General features: G+C 43.2%; 2 protein-coding genes across 2 annotated transcripts; both read right to left on the reverse strand.

The window, feature by feature from the left end:
- Positions 1-55: 55 nt before the first annotated feature.
- LOC133928140 (thiamine pyrophosphokinase 1-like) lies at positions 56-5,290 on the reverse strand. Its single transcript, XM_062374403.1, has 6 exons — positions 4,983-5,290; positions 4,778-4,874; positions 1,705-1,777; positions 827-928; positions 491-740; positions 56-384 (listed from the first exon to the last, which is right to left on the reverse strand). The coding sequence occupies exons 1-6, from the start codon at positions 5,122-5,124 to the stop codon at positions 269-271; spliced, it is 780 nt and encodes a 259-aa protein (XP_062230387.1). The 5' UTR covers positions 5,125-5,290; the 3' UTR covers positions 56-268.
- A 1,971-nt stretch (positions 5,291-7,261) lies between these two features.
- Positions 7,262-8,451, reverse strand: LOC133890972 (protein LURP-one-related 11-like). The gene is made up of 2 exons (XM_062331640.1): positions 8,123-8,451; positions 7,262-8,016 (listed from the first exon to the last, which is right to left on the reverse strand). The coding sequence occupies exons 1-2, from the start codon at positions 8,384-8,386 to the stop codon at positions 7,663-7,665; spliced, it is 618 nt and encodes a 205-aa protein (XP_062187624.1). The 5' UTR covers positions 8,387-8,451; the 3' UTR covers positions 7,262-7,662.
- Between the last annotated feature and the right edge of the window lie 8,661 nt (positions 8,452-17,112).

The raw sequence follows: 17,112 nt of genomic DNA on the forward strand, positions 1-17,112 counted from the left end.
TGGCATATAAAACAAAATGCAAATGGAATTTGCAAGCGCACTAGGAAAATTTGGAGATCAGAAGCCAAAACAGTTGAAAAAAGAATCGTAGAGAAATCCTATATTCTGACAACATAAATAAGCTTACATATATGGACAGCTATCCGGTAACAAAATGCAGTGGAAGACGCCACCACACCACGGTACAAAAATGTAGAACCTAAAATATTGAACATTAAGGAGGCAAAATTTGGGCATGGACCCATGGTAAATTATGGGCAACTTCAGCTCAGTTTCGTAGCGATATTGTCCAAATCAGATCAGAATCTGAAGTCACCGTTATTTTATCGTCCTCTACGAGGTTAGATGTGCTTATCAATCCGCCATAGCTCATACTGGTATTTTCTGAAAAAGGAAAGTGCAGTAAGGCTATTAGATGTGGCCATACAAGAAAGAGGATTATTGTTTTTGAACCAAAAGAAAAGAGGATTATCAAGCGTGACGCTTTTACCCAAATTCCACCGAAGCCCGGTGGTTGTGGTGCTAGTCGACGGTGCGCCAATGGGAATCAAGCCACAATGAGGACCCTCGACAGATCGCTCGATATGGATCGAGTGAGTGTGTGTCTTCGGGAGCAGAAAGATTGAACAGTCATCTGACAGGAGGACAATCTTGGTGTTTGAGAAGCGGTACAATACATTGATGTTCCCCATCTCATGATCGAACCTACCACCAAGTGCGCCAAGAACAAGAATACACAGCTGCAGTAAAGGAAATCACAGTAAAACCTGTTAAGTTGACCTTGCATACTTATAATGGATGCTTTTGATAAATTGAACTGGAGTACATTCGACTTGTCTGGGACAGGGAAATCTCTTGTGATAAACGATATGCATTTGTGCAAGTCGGTTGTGTCCTGATCATGTGATTCATCAACTATTTTTGCACCCTGCAATCGAACACAGAAAAGTATGAGTTGGTAAGTCAGGAAGAAAATTCCTGTCGCAATCAACAAAAGAACATCCAGTGTCAAGGCTATAGGAATCAGGAAGGTGCATCTTAAAGCAGATAACAGTGACACGGTATAGCAGAGAGAAAATCAGAATAAAAGTATTTCCTCAATTTATAATTGACCTCTATGAATTTTCTCAGAAGGTAGTAATTCAGAAACAAGATACAGGTGCAATCAAGTGCCTAATTTGTTTAGCGCGTGAGCTTCCTGAGGATATTCCAAAACATGTCCGGAAGGAAAATTGAGGTGCACAATTCAAAGTACAATCAATAATGAAACAATACATTATTATTGCATTTGTGTGTCCTGCATGCTTTTTCACTAGATACAGATTCTCTGAACAAGGATCTACAACAAAACAAGGCATCACTCCCATCCTGGTTTTAGGAAATTTGAACAGTCAAAAGGCCTAATTATTGCAAATAATTTCTGCATTTTGCTTACACTTCACATACTACTGTAATTAATAAAGCCATCTTAACAAGTAGAGATCAAGGTCTAATATCCAGTTAGATATTGCCAACAGCACCAGGCAAAGGAGAACTACAAACATATTCACGTGGACCCGGATGGCACAAACGATGATATCTTTATACATGTGCAGTGGAAACTGTCCTTAACATTTGTAGCATAAAGCACGACTATATCCTTCAGCTACTAAGCCTTAGCATGTCATTTTCAACTAGGCATGCTAAAAAAAATAAAGTAGTTACCAAATTGCAATAATATTCCTTCACTTCTGGCCTTATTGAGTCCATATCCCCTTTAATTACATCTGGCTTGTACCTGCAGGAAGATAAGACAAATTAATAAACCTACAAGCTGTGTTGAATCCTTCCCAACTACTACCAACACAGCAAACTGTCTTAAATCTCTTCCTGACTAGTATCACGAATGGCAAACTAACTACCATACTCCATTTCTTGATGGAATGCTAATTTAAATCATCGCACAAGATGTCTTCAGCTCAAAAATCATGTTTGAAGTAACAATTTAAGAATCCAAAAAGAAAAGCACATAAAAGGTTCCCAAACCTATGGCAAATTAAAGCCAAAAAAGTTAGTAGTCAACAACAACTAAGTTTCTTCAGAACATAGTACAAGTTTATACCCCAGATGATGGCCTTTAGGAAAGTATTAAGCAGTGATTATGTATAAAATCACATGGCCTTTAGGAAAGTATTAAGCATATCGGTCTGCCAAGTCATTTAGTGCATCTGAGCCCAACTTTGAGAACACTGCACCCCATAAATACTTTGAGGCGCATAATTAGCATGAGAAAAGAAGCGTAATTTTAACATCAATGAAGATTTCACCAAACTGAAAGAGCAATTCGTTAGCTAAAGTAGTTGCTCATCTCATATCAAAGAACATACATCCAAAAAACAGACCCCAACAACCAAGCGTTCCGTGTCAACATATAGCAACTACTTCCTCCGTTAAAAAATAGTAGGCATATTTATTTGGAAAAGGTCTATTTTTCGTCCCTCAACTATCGTTATAGTTTAATTTTCGTCCTTCAACTCCAATACCAGAAATCTTTCGTCTCCCAACATTTAAAACCGTCCGGAAGTTGTCCCTCGACTTATTTCATAGTGGTTTTGCACACGTAGCGCTGCTAACTTGCATCCCGCGTGGTCTAACCATGATGACTTAGCCTCTCCCACATTGGGGCCCATCTGTCGGCCACTTTCAGTCGCGAGCCGCCGCCGCTCGTCGTTGCGCCGTTGCTACAAGCCATCGCCGGCCAATGAAGACGATGGGAACGTGTTCCACACCTTCCTGGGGATCCATTTTAGCCATCCGCGGCGGAGTGCAAATCGGCCGAAGTCGCGTGTCATCTTCTTTCTCCGCTCCGGCAAAAACCGCCGCCATCACGCGCAACAATTCTCACAGCCCGGTGAGCCAATCCCCGTTCTTTCTTCTTTGTGAGCACCACCTCCCCCTCCCTCACCATTTGTCGTGCTCAATTTCAGCTGAACTCAGCCAATCGTCCCTGGCACCGATGCCCTGCTTCGGCCGCCGCCTCTCTCCAACGATCCGTCGATCCGAGGCATCTTCGGTCAATTCACATTGCATGCACCTTCCTTAGGACCTCGTGGAGCTTCCTCAAGCACCATTTTCAGTTGCGAGCCGCCGAGGTGAGCTGTCGCCGTTGTCCTGCTTCCACTGCCACCGCTCGTCAACGCGCCGTCGCTACAAGCCATCGCCGGCCAATTCCCTGCGCTTACACCATCACTGTGACCCTAGGAAGTCGCCCGAACCGCAGGTTGCCGCCGCGACTTACCGTGGGAGGCTGCCCACGACAGCCTCCCCTGTTTCAACAAATCGGGCTCGTCGTCATCGGGCTACCTCGCCGCGACCTCGGTCGATTGCTCACGACTAAACCGACTCCAGGCCATCCTGAAGCCGACCGTGGCGGCCACTTGGTCGGAGGAACTTCGAGGAGGGCTGCCCACATGGAGCCCCTCCGCCTCCGGGAGCTCACCGCTGCCAGGTCTGCACCACCACTCCCCGTTGTCGTCGACCGCTCAGGTAACCCTCTGAAGACCCTTGTGTGCTTGTGTGCGCCTGTTTGCCCCGACTTCACCCCGCCCGAGCAGCCATCGGCTGCCCTGCTCTGGCCACCACCACGATCGTCGCGGTGCCGCCCAGATTTGTTAGCCACCGCGCCGCTGTCTCGGCTGGGGATTAGGGACGCCAGCCGTCCCTTCTTGGCGCGTCGCCGGCGGTTGTGTTGTGCTATGCTGGTACCCCAATCGTCAAGGACCATCCAGTCAGTGGGTTGTGCTGTGCTATGCTGATACGCCAGAGAAAGACAGAGACGAAGGAGCGGCTAACTCAGCATGTTCGGGCCACGTGGGATCCTAGTCATACACCCCACTTGTGCAAAACTACTCAAAAGTGGGTCGATGGACGGAAAATAGGCTTTTTCCTATTTATTTTAGGCTCGGTCTTCGAAGTTGAATTTTGACTAAAGTTTTCTCATAAAATATATCATTTATAGCTACAAAACTTATATAGTGTGAATCATTTTGAATTGTGAATCTAGTTGTATAATTTTTATACACTATACATTCTTATAATTTGATTAAATATTAGTCAAAGTACATAAAGTTTGACTTTCTCAAAAATAAATAAGTCTACTATTTATGAATAGAGGGAGTATAGCAGGGGTCTTCAATTTTCTCAAAAGTGAAAACACATACCAGCTAAAGCATGTATTCCAAAAGGTAACATGGCAGATACAACACGCATTAAACATATCAGGAATCAACACAACTAGAGGCCGGATTCAACCAGGTATTTCTTGGCGCCATGCGAACAAGTACGTCAATCTCGCGCATCCGCACGCAAGCAGCCAACTAAGACCTTGTTTAGCACAGCTAAAACTTATGGATTTTTTTTGAAAAGCTACTTATAGCTTCTGAAAAAAAAATTAGCTTATAGACTTAATTTTTAGTCTCTCAGCACATTAGTTTTTCAGAAAAGCTGATCTTAGCTTATAAAAAAACTGATTCCAACTTATCAGTTTCTGGTTTATTTCACCATAAAACAATTTATCAGAAAAGTCATAAGTCAGCAATAAGTTTAGCGTTTGTTTCAGTGTATCGACTCCTCGTCGTCTATGGTGCATTCCATCGCTTGCAGAAACAAACAGTGCCTAAAGCAAGACTCCTCGTCGTCTCTGGTGCATTCCATCGAGCAAGCGATAGGCACTTACTGAAACACGCAGAGACGTGAGCAAACAGCTAATAAAACAGAAGAGGCTGGAGATTTGCATCACCTGGTGCGGACCTCGGCCGGGTCCTCGCCGGGGAGCAGCTCCGGCATGCCGTCGAACACGCGGTTGGCGCCACCGTCCGCGCACACCCGCAGCCGCGCTGCTCCAAACCAAGCAAACAACAACAGACCGGCAAACCGATCAGGCGAACCGAAAGCTAGCGAACAATGGCAAGAGAAGGCGACGGAGGCAGGGAGAGGAGTGTCACCGCGGGCCCAGAGGAGCGGAGCGAAGCGGGGGAGGCGCTGGTTGAGGACGACGAGCGCGTAGGCCGTGGCGGCGTCGGTGGAGGGGGGCTGGGAGGCGGGGAGGAGGAAGGCGGAGGAGTGGGTCATCGTCGGCAGCAGCATGGCGGTCGCCTCGCCGGGGAGGAGATGTGGCGTGACGGAGGCAGCCGTGGTCGGTGGCGAGAAGCGGAGCCCGAAGAGGAGAGGGGAGAGGAGAGGAGAGGGGATGATCCGATGATGCGAAAAGAGTTGCGTTGGTGGTGGGCTTCCGAGTTCCGATTTGAGGGGCTCACAAGTTTTTTTTTTCTTTTGCCCCGAGAACGACTCCGAAGTCTGAACGAGCCGCGTCACATTGATTAGCGAGCCGGAGTTGTTGACGCGACAGGAGGTGGTAGGTTGGGGTGGAGGCTTTTTTATTTTTTATTTTTAAAATTCCAAATTTAGTAAGGTTAGGTGGATGTTTGAAAAAATAGCTAAAAATTTTGTGAGAGCTATATAATAGAATTATTTATATCATAATTTTTTATTAAAAAATTTATGACTATTTATATAGTATTTTGATTTTTCATCCGGATGGACGGGGCTCCGACCTTCATGCAGGGAAATGCTTCATGTCAAACCATTTGTTGCGACCATTTTACACTCATACAAACAGTGACATGTGGACAATTATGGCATGTAGCGGACAAGATCTCGAGCAGCTGATTGCAATCAGTGGTTACAAGAGCATGCGATCGTTGGAGCGGACAATCCGTTTTTTTCTTTTAGATGGCTGAGAGACACGAGTTGGTTGGCCATCAAATTAATCGTCTGCAGTGACCCATGCACGTCCTTGATCAGCTGGGACATCGACCCCACAGTCTGCCGCTCGCCTCTGCCTTTCCTTCATCATCGTGTAGGCCCTCTTTGATTCACAGGATTTCCTTGATCGGCAATCCTCTGGAACGGGCACTCCACAGCCCTTTGGTTTGTAGGATTGAGACGTGGGAAATTTTGAGAAAAAATTCATCGGCAACCGATTTTACAGGAAAAACATAGGAAAGTTGGCATCCACTCGAACCTCTTTTTTCTGTCGTTGCATAGGACCGAGGCAAATCACAAACATAACAGAGAGATATCACACTCACAAAGAATAAATCAGGAAAAGATAAGCCAGTTGATTAAAAAAAGTAAGATACATTCCACTCATAAAATTCCTATGTTTTTTCCTACGTTTCATCCAAACACTCGATCCTACATGATTCATATATTTTTCAATCATCTATTTTACACCTGCATTCTTATCATATTCCTGCATTCTTATATTCCTATGTGTTTTGCATTCTTTGTGTTCCAAAGGAGCCCGTAATGATAGCAGCGCAACTACAAACTCGACCTCAATTTGCAACTCGTATGTGTGCCGCACGTTAATTTTTTAAAAACCTAGTACAACATGTAGACACATGCGTATAATCACAACACCATACACACGCAATCATAAAACGTCTACTAAAGATCGAAGATACATAGCTTGGAGATTTACGAAGTGGTTACATTTGACATTACGAGAACGGAGCTGTTGCACTCCAGTTTCCTTAATAAACTGATGCGTTTAATTTACTAGCGTCTGACAAGCGATGTGTTGTTCATTTCTTAGGTAGCAAAATTTTATCATATTTAGTATAACTCTAGATCTAAGATTAAAAAACTAAAGAACTGTGGATGGATTAAGGATATTTAGTTGAGCCATCGGATTTTTATTTTGAATTAAAAATAAAAGTTTAAACTGTTTTATTTTATCATACAAACTCTAAATCTAATATAAATTTCGGAGCTAGAGCTATACCAAACATGCTTTTAATTAAGATTTTCTTGTGCCCTGTAGTAAACTCTGTTCCGTGCAGCATTCATTTAGGGAGTATATCTTAGCTGCTCTATGTATGGTACAGAGTTCTCGATCTGTAACTGTCATGGGCCTCTCTACTGCACTTTTATCTTACTCAAAGTCAATGTTGCATTTGTTTACGAAGATAATATGAGCTTACACGAGTAGACTTTCGTATAACCAAATCTACACCGCGTAGCGCATGGATGTTTGAAGTGACAGTAGAGAAATAACTTATATGGTTAACGTAGCCCCTTCATTAATCACTTCTTTGGTTGAATAACAAGGACCTCTTGCTCATCTAAAACTACAGATCAAACCATTTCAAGACAATAGCAAATTAAGGGAGAAACAATTAGGCAAGTGTTTAACAAAACAATTGTGTTTCGCAGATTACAAATTTACAGTTGTACAGTGACGAGATTTTTTCGAAACAATCCTTGAGAAAAGGGGGGAAACCCATCCAGCAGAAACAGGACAAATGTCCTCAGCAAGCATGGAGGGAAGAATTACAGATTTCCCTGTGAAACAAACTCTCACCATCATATATACTCCTAAGAACAAAAAGAATACTTTCGTTCTTGTGATCCTTGGCGGATCGAAGGGAGCCCCTCTACCTGTGGAGCACTTGGAGCCCTCTTAAATTTTGTGATATGGAAGAGGAAAAAGAGGAGGAGAAAGAAGAAGAAGAGAAAAGGAGTTGGGGAAGAGAGAGAGCCCCTAATTTGTAGCTTTAATTCCGCCGTGACGTTGTACTCCTACACAATCAATCAATCAATCAATCATCGCTGTTCCAATCACATGCAACGGTTCATAAGGCCACACACGACCACCAAGCCCAGAACAAGCAGATGATCCACCTCCGACTCCACTGTGAGCGTCAGCACATCCTCTCCCAGGACGACCCCGGACGCCGTCTGCTTCGGCCCGATTGCTGCCACCACCGCACCGTCGGCGCCGCTGATTCTGTAGTCCGATTTGTGCGAGCGCCCGTCGATCATGTACGTCCTTCCACTGCCATGCATCGTCACGGTGGCTCCATTCCTCCGAGCCTTCCGCGCTCTGAACCACAGTGTCGTTGTCTCCTCCCCGAGACCCTCGCCGCCGTCGTAACACCGGCACGCTTCCCATCTCTTGAACATCGCAAAGCTCTGCACAATTGTGAACGAAAACATAATTAAGAAACAATGCTTCTTCGAAACGATCAAGTCTCTGACAGCAATTCAAACGGAATGGTGTGCGTCAGTGTGTATGCACCTTCCTTTGGATCCTGATGAGGCTCTTGCCGGCACAGTCCATGAAGAACACCTCGCGGCCGCCCCGGCAGCCGTAGTTGTCGACGCGGAAGGCGATACAGCCGTCGGCGCCGTACACCGTGCAGCCGTTGCCGTTGAACACCAGCGACTTCATCCACACCGTGTACACTGTCTGCTTCTGCTCGCCCTGCAGGCATTGGCACTCATCCTCGGAGGAGGAAGACGATGAGGCTGCAGGCAAGGGCTGGATCTTGGTCTTGGCCATTGAAGCGGTTCAGAAGCTGGTTGCCTGTTCTGCCGCTGTTGGTAGCTTGCTCAAGTGAGATGATGATTGATGAGGAATTGAGGATGGGTGCCAGTGGCTAGGTCTCCCATATGTACTTATACAGATGCTGTTCTTTTTTCCTCTTTCGGAGATACCTGATTAAAAAACTAAATGAGTTATTTGGATACTTAATTGTACTCATACGCATCATGTGATTTGATAGAATAGTGCTATACTAAATTTTTTTATGCTCGACCTAGCTTTGTACGAGTCAGCAATGAGCGTAACTCTGGAGTTTAAACTAATCTCATAATGATATAGTAGGTAAAAAAAAAACCTTCAGCGATATATATACTATCACAGCCAGGTGTGAATGAATAGATAGTGTCAGTATGCATGTGTTCATATCAAGCATAACTAATGTTCTAGAGAGCCCGGCCCATACTCAGGCATTGCTACCTGCTAGTGGTCCATGCATGCATGGTGCCATGGTGTGAATGAATAGAGGAAGTGTAGGATTTGTGGAAGCGTGTTATGTGCGCATGCGTTCTTAGTGGAGTAAGGTATATATGTATTGGATCCCTCAGAACAGAAGTTCAGTTGGAATACCTGTATATAAGTAAGTACAGATACATATCAACTAAATACTGAAATTAAAACCTCTAAAAATAGATGAATTTACTTGAATCTAAGACCAGTTATTCATAGGCAGTAAGTATCTGTAAGTTGCCGAGAGCCTGAGAAGCAGAGAAGATGAGTCTATCCTTATGACACTGCATCGACGTAAAACATAGACTTGCTTCTTGCAATGCAGTTCAGAATTTCGATCCCATCTAACCTCAAAGCAACGGGAAACATGTGCGATGAGATTTTAACATCGATTGGAACAGAAGATTTCTATTGTCGCTCATCCTCCTTTCTCTGATGTCATCTTCAGTACAGGACCGCTGGCATCTTTGTTTTTTTCTTGGAAACCACCATGTGGGCGATTATATTAGATAGGAAAGAAGATGCATCAAAGATGCTTACAGCGATTACATGCATATAGGCCGGACAACCTCCACCGCCAATGCAAGGGTGAGAAAAAACGTACAACAATGCAGTCAAAGGGTCATATTAAGATGAAATCTCACGACTATCCCTAAGAGTTGATAACACATGGGCGCCCGTCATACCCCAGACCATGGAATCCTCTTGGATCCTATTAAATATTGCGCCTTCAGTGAGCTCTTCAGCCTGAAAAATCCGCCGATTTCATTCTTTCCACCACTCTCAGAGGATCAGGATGACCAATGTCTTGACGCCTTTTTGTAAGCTTTCCAGTTGGCAGGCTTGTTCCCTCCACCACCCTTCAATGGAGGTTGTGTTGGTCCATACAGAAGGGTTTAAGGATGGAAGGTGTAGCCACCTCGCAATGTGTTACAGTTCACTTATATACCCACACATGGCAGAGTACAATAAAAATGATCTCTCTCATTTGTCATTTCCCTTGTCTTCCTGGAGTTCATGCACCTGTTTTTTGAGGTCAAGTGTTTTCTGGTTTTCGGGAAACTATAGTTTCTGGTGATGGTATAAAATGGATATATATGTACTTGGAATGTGGTATACTGAACTAGCTAAATAGTTACTCCTACTTGCATCAGGCCAAGATGGAAAAAAGGAAAGGCTTTTGTAGAACAGCTATCTATGTTCCGTGGAATGTTTGGAAAGAGCGAAACAATCTCATTTTTCAGAGGGAGAGCTATGCGGCCTACAAAATCAACAAAGACATAGTTAGTCCTGGAAAAGGTGTTTTCTTTTGGTTTTGATTTCTTCAGGTTGAAGTTGAGCCTGTTGTCGGTTTTGTAATAATAGACTAGCTGGCTTAGCTCAGAATCTTTTCAAGTACATCAACGCCAGAGAGGTTTCGCTATTGTAATTCCTCCTCTACTTAATGATAGGCAACGCTCCTGCTGTTTTTTTTTAAGAATTGCAGCCGTGATGAGGTACTAGTAGGATCCAGCCGCTCTCTAAGCATTGAGCGTATGTACTAGAGAGGAAGTACTTCACAATAATTGACAAATTTAATAGACTGATAATGATGTTTCCATTTCTTAATAGCATTTCCCGTGTGCCTTGGTAAACTATGTTCCATGCACCATTACATAGCATATGAAATATGCATGATAGAATGTTTTTTTATTAGCTCTATAACTTCCGTGCGCCCTAACACTCCATCGCATTTTCATCCTGAACATAGTCAAAGTTACATTTGATTATTAAAGTTGGCTTTCTTATAACTATAGCTTTCCTACGTATGTAGCTTCTGGATGTGTGAAATGACAGTAGGATTTATTTACATATTAAACTTATGCTCTTTAGGAACCATTTTGTTTGAACAATAAGACCTTCTTGCTCGATCATGTAAAACATAAATGGCAAGTAATGTTCATGACAACAATAGCAAAGAGAAAAAGCAATTAGATCAGCAAAAATGTACTACAGAACAAGTTTGTTTCATAGGTTGCAACCTTAAAATTATACACCATAGGAGCGGGGAAAAACATCCACCAAATTAAGTACAACAGTGCGTCCTCAATTGGAGGGAAAAATTTGAAGTTGTTACCTATAAGACAATCTCTCACCATGTATCCTCCCACGAACCAAACTAGCTGATAAAAAAAAACAGCACGAAAAGAAGATCGTTTTCGTGTCGTAGTACCCTCCTGGAGAATCCTTAGCCGTTCCCATCACATGCAACGGTTCATCAGGCCACACACGACCACCATACTTGGAATGAGCAGATGATCCACCTCCGACCCCACTGTCAGCCTCAGGACATCCTCTTTGAGAACAAACCCGGACACCGTCTGCTTCCGGAAGCAAATTTTAAAGGACCAGTCTTATAAAAGACCTCATCCCTTATGATGACATGTATTCATTATGTCTCTCTTCTTCTTAGTTCAGTCGTTAATTAGATCAAGAGATGGATGGTATATATAAGATTCTACCGGAGTCTTTCTGGATAAGGTCCTATAAAATCTGCTTTCGCCCGATCGCCACCACGATTGCGCCGTCTGCGCTGCTGATTTTGTGGTTCAATTTTGCTCACGCACCCATCGATCCTGTACGTCCTCTTGCTGGCGTGCATCGCCACGGCGGCTCTGTTGCTTCAGGCCTTGTGCACTCTGAACCACGGCCTTGTCTCCTCCCCGGAACCCTCACCGTCGTAGAAATACCGGCAAGCTACCCACCTCTTGAGCATCCCAAAGCTCTTTCTTTGGATCCTGACGAGGGTCTTGCCAGCGCAGTCCATGAAGAACACCTCGCGGCCGCCCTACAATCATAGTTGTCGACGCAGAAGGCAACGCTGCCACCGGTGTCGTACACCGTGCAGTTGTTGCCATTGAACACTAGCGATTTCATCCACACAGTGTACACCTGCTCGCCCTATAGGCTTTGACACTCATCGGCGAAGGGTGACGATGAAGCAGCAGGCAAGGGCTGGATCTTGGCCATTGAAGAGGTCGAGAGGCTGGCTGGTTGCAGTTCTTTGGTAGCGAACTGCTACGAGGTAATGAGGATGCGAGGAAGCAAATTCTATAGGAGTCTGTCCAGAAAGATCCTCGGGAGACCTTATTCATGTCATCCATCTCGTCATTCAATGGTTGGACTGAAGAGTAGAGAAAAGGAGTGAACACGTGTCATCAAGGAGAGAGAATTTTTTGTAGGACAAGGTTCTATAGAATTTGCTTCAAGGATGCAATGTCAGTGCCTGGCCTCCCGTACCTATATATTTATAGGTGCTTGTACTTTTTCCGTGTTTCGAAGGCCTAATTGAAAATTCAGTTGGATTATTGGGCACTCGTTCTTAGAGCATCTCAACCATATTCCCTTCATTTCGTTCCTTTTCTGATTCCCCTCTCTGTTCTTATTTACTTTATTTTCTCTCATCTCTAACAGCTTTCTTTCGAAGGGATTCGTAAAATGAAAGGAGAGATAATCTTATTCTGGAGGGAATGGCCTTGGGAGTCTCTTCATGATGAGAACCGTAAAAGAAAATCATTGGAGTGATGAAATGAACGAAAATCCCTTCGTAAAAGGATTCTCATCCGCGAAAGGAATCCCTTGGGATGCTCTTATGCGCGTCATGCGATATTGTATAATAGTGCTGCACTAAAGTTGTTTATGCTCACGATCTTGCTTTGGACGAGTTAGCAATGGACCCGGTTCCTCTGACTTCACCCCGGTGAAGTTAGAGAGAAACAATGTTTCGTGAGAGGATGAACAGTACCTCTGATGGCGAACACTGTATCAGCGGCACTATAGCAATCCATCAGCTACTGTGATGACTTTTTTACTGTTCACAACACTGTACCATCAAATATGACCCGTTCATCTTAAATCAACTGTTTGTAGCTCGTTAAAGTCATCTAACTTAGTCCGACGATCTCATTCCAATCAGCAATTGGCACCACGTTTACTACCAAGTGTGTGGCTCTGGAGTTTGAACGACTAATTTAAGCATGCTATAGAAGGGCAACAAAAAATTTCAGGGATATACTATTATAGGCAGGTACGGTTAGTATGCAAGAGTTCATATCATGCATACCTAATGTTCTAGAGTTCATCTCAGACATTGCTAGCTCTCTAGCCGCCAGTGGTTCATGCTGTGTGAATGAATGCACAGAGGGACGATTGCATTTGTGGATGCGTGCTAGTGTGCGCATGCGTTCTACAGGGCGGCATGCAGGTATGCGTATATACATCCTTCGTTCTCAGAAGTCAGAACAGAAGTTCAGTTGAGATTCTTATATATATATATATATATATATATATATATACAAGTGTACATATAAATATCAACTAACTATCGAGCTTAATAACAGTCGTGTATAGGAGCAGTAGTGTATCTGTAAGATGCTGAGAACGAAGCAGAGAAGGTGAGACTCGATCTCCATGTTCTTTGGCACTGCATGGACGTAAAACATAGCCTCGCTTCATTTCATCCAATGCAGTTCAGGATTCCGAACTAACCTCAAAGCAACGGGAAACATGTGCGATCAGATTTCGACATCGATCTACATAGAAAGCAAGCATGAACAATGGATTAATGCAGGGAAGATAAGTACTAAAACCTAACTTGTAGGTTTAATTTCACTTCGTACGCGTCTTCCACGCATGGAGTGATGTGGCGGCCGATTTGTATTGTTGTCGCTCCTCCTTTCTCTGATGTCAGCTGCAGGGCCACCCACAGCTTGCTTTGTTTACATATCACTGCTTATCCACACATGGCAGTGTGCCATAACAATATAAATAAATGATACTGTTTCCCTGATGTCAGCTTGATTTTTGTGAAACGGCAGTTTCTGACTTTTTGTGATGGCATAAAATGGATATGTATGTTGAATATCGAATTAGCTTCCAGCTCGACAAGATCATCACAAGAGATATCAGATCTAACAATTAGTCGAAGGACTGCCAGAAATTTGGGAAGCTCGTGCAGATTAACAACTGATCTAATAATGAGCGTAAACTATTTGCAGATATAGTTGCACCCGGTCGATGTGATGGCATGGAAGACTTCTGAAGATTGCACATCCGAATTATTATCTCCAAGGCACGGAAAGCACGAGTGCATTATAATCTATATACGACACAAGACAGAAAGAATCTTTGGGATTTTGAAAATTAGCATATTTCATTCCCCAATTGAGAACTGAGATTGAATAATAATTAGCGAAAAAAATGTTGATCGAATCTCCAAACTTCTAGCTAATCAAAAGAAAAGAAAATGACACATCAACGTTTGCTTCTCTTTTCAAAAAAAGATACCTCAACCTTTGGGTGGGAACAAATTGCAATATGTGCCGTCCTCCGTACAGATGTGCTTTGCACGTTTATGATCGAAGTCTTCAGCTCCTCCGTACCTCAACCTTTGTTTGAATTGCTTTCAATAGAAGTAGAGCTTGTTTCTCCTGTCAAAAACAGTCTTTCTTTGGATTAATGCACGAAATTTTCTAGGTGGTGTATAAGAATTTGTGTAGAATGCGAACGGGCGTGGAGCCCGATTGGCAAAGCCACGAGGAAGTGGCCGAGCCCGCAGGGGTTCCAAGCCCCGACGTCGCACACCCCGTAAAAATAGTTTCCTTGTATAATTTCTTTTGGCAATCCTCCAGTGCAAACCTATTTTTTTACCTTTAAATACAGAGGATAACTTAGATAGCATTGAGATCCCAAAGAAAAGAATTACTTGGTGTGCATATCATATCAGTACGTGGTTGCCGTTTAGTCAAAATTGATCAAATGAATTTGTGTAGAACAAAGCAAGTCCTTATATAATTGCTTTTGCCAATCCTCCAGCCCTAACATGTTGTTATCTTTAAAAGCAAAGTATAATTTTTACAGCAGTGAAATCCGTAGTAAAGAATCAGTTTATGTGCGTTTCAGACTTTCAGTAGGTGCTTGCCAATGAGTCAACTGGTCAAATGAAAATGTGTATGGACTACTTTTAAGTAAAATTGTGGCCTCTTTTCAAATTTAGATCTCAGTGCCCTCTTTTCAGATAAGCAGGCAGAAAATTGAGATGTGAAAGTAAAGGAAAATCTATGACCGACATATTTTCAAAGCAAAATATGCAAAGCTGCACACCGTCTTGTTGCTCAACAGTTCTGCTATACTAAACTGTAAAGTTATATCCTCAGAAACGAAGTGTAAAATCATACACATATAATGAAATCACGCGTATGCAGGATTGAAAAAATAAGATGGACAAAATGTCAAGCAGCTGAACAACAAGGCATAGAGCAGAGGCTGCAGAGCAACTGCAGGTTCGGTTTGTTCCTCTGAACTGTAGATGTTCTCCTACTACAAAGGTAAACAAAAAAGAAAATAATATATCAGCTTTGTGACACCGCTCACGATTGAACAGTTCACCTCAACAAAAACATGTTGAGAGGAATGAGCAAAAAATACTAGGTAAGACAGGTGATACCACCGCGTACAAAGTGTACAACGTACATGCAGCCACGCAGCATCACTTTCAAAAAGACAAACAAAAGAGCTAGCTAGTACGGTATCTGGTCCCTTCTGACTACTTAAACAAATTTTGCTCGAATTAACCCTTGTGAACATTGCATGCAGAACAGAACCCACCTAATTCTTAGAAATTAGCAATGGCATATCTTAATCCGAGTATTATAGCATGCATGTAGGACATGCACATCTGAATTATGAGCATGGTGAGGCCGGCCATGCCTGCATGTGTGAATGCAGCACATCGACCATTGCCGTGATGCCCATCTCATCAGGAAAAGAAAAATGGCCATTGCTAGGATCCAGCCGCTGGTCTTCAACGGCCACGGATGCACGATCTACGGCCACGATGGACGCGTGGCCTACCGTGTTGACAACTACGCTGCAGCTGCAGCCGGGAGGTGTATGTCATGGATAGTAAAGGTGTCCAACTGGCCCGGACTAAATGGGCCGTTACGAGACACTATATTTTTGACTCAGTATAAGCATGGCACGGCTACACAGGTTGTGTCTAGGTTGGATGCGTAGCATGTCGGGCTAGTACGATATGATTTGTTTAAGTTTTTTATTTGTTAAGAATATATATAATTTGTTTAGAGACAATATCATATATGAATTATGGTGTGGTAATAGTGCAATTTACTCTAAACACAAGATTGTTGGTTTGATTCTCAATGACACTTCTTTTTTTTTTTGATGTAGTAACAGGCTAACAGCCCGAAAAAATTCATCAGGCCTATCGTGCCGTGGGCCGGCATGACACGTCCCAACCATAAGTAGACTGTATCTGAGTCTAAAGTTCGGCACACAAACTGGCACGATACGACCTGTTTGGCTAACATATCTAAATGGGTCGTGCCTAGTTGGGCTTAGGCTGTGCCGTGCCATGCGGTCCAGTTGGACACCTCTGATGGACAGTGGCGGCAAGACACTGATCAAGCTGCTCAAGAAGGTGACTATTCTTATTTCTGCGTATGCATGAGATGTTATCGTATCTCCATTCTCTGATGAAATTTCGTCGATAACATTTGGGTTTTGTGATCTTCGATGCAGAATTTTGTGGTGTTTAAGACATGGAAAGACTATTCTTTTTGCAATGGCGTTGCTGGTTTGGAAGAGGAGACTGCCAAGCCATGGTTCAGTGTTAATAAGGCTCATCGAATTCCGAAGAAGGAAGGGCAGCACAATCGTAGAGCTATAGTGACCGTTTGTGTCAATGGGAAGGTGTATATGATCGATGGTGTCACACAAATCGGAGTACAGAATCAGCTATGCAGATGACGAGGTTATGGGATATTTGATTTTTTTTCTACTCTGTTATTTGGTAGAGTGGTAAATTTACCATTCGGATTGCTTGCTTGTCGTTGGGCTTGTGGTCGTGTGTGGCCTCAGTCACTGCATTTGACTATCTGATGCGGTCGTCTTCTGATTTCTGAACATTTTTACCGCTGATTGCAGTGTTTACTCAGTGAACAAAGAGAAAACTCTTTTAAGGTTTAGTTTATGTTAACAAAAAAAAATTAGAAACTACTTTTTTCCCAACTGAAGGATATTTTTTTGAGAGAAAAAGTTTACTTTCTTTCTTTCCATGTTTGATAGAGCTCTCTCAACTTCATGTCAGATCTTAAACTAAAAATATTTAGCTTTAAAAAATTTTAAACTGAAACTCTGCTAAATAGATCTTATGTTTATGTTCATGAATGGCGGTGCTT

Source organism: Phragmites australis, chromosome 1 (genome assembly GCF_958298935.1).
Source record: "Phragmites australis chromosome 1, lpPhrAust1.1, whole genome shotgun sequence".
Classification (NCBI taxonomy): Eukaryota; Viridiplantae; Streptophyta; class Magnoliopsida; order Poales; family Poaceae; genus Phragmites; species Phragmites australis.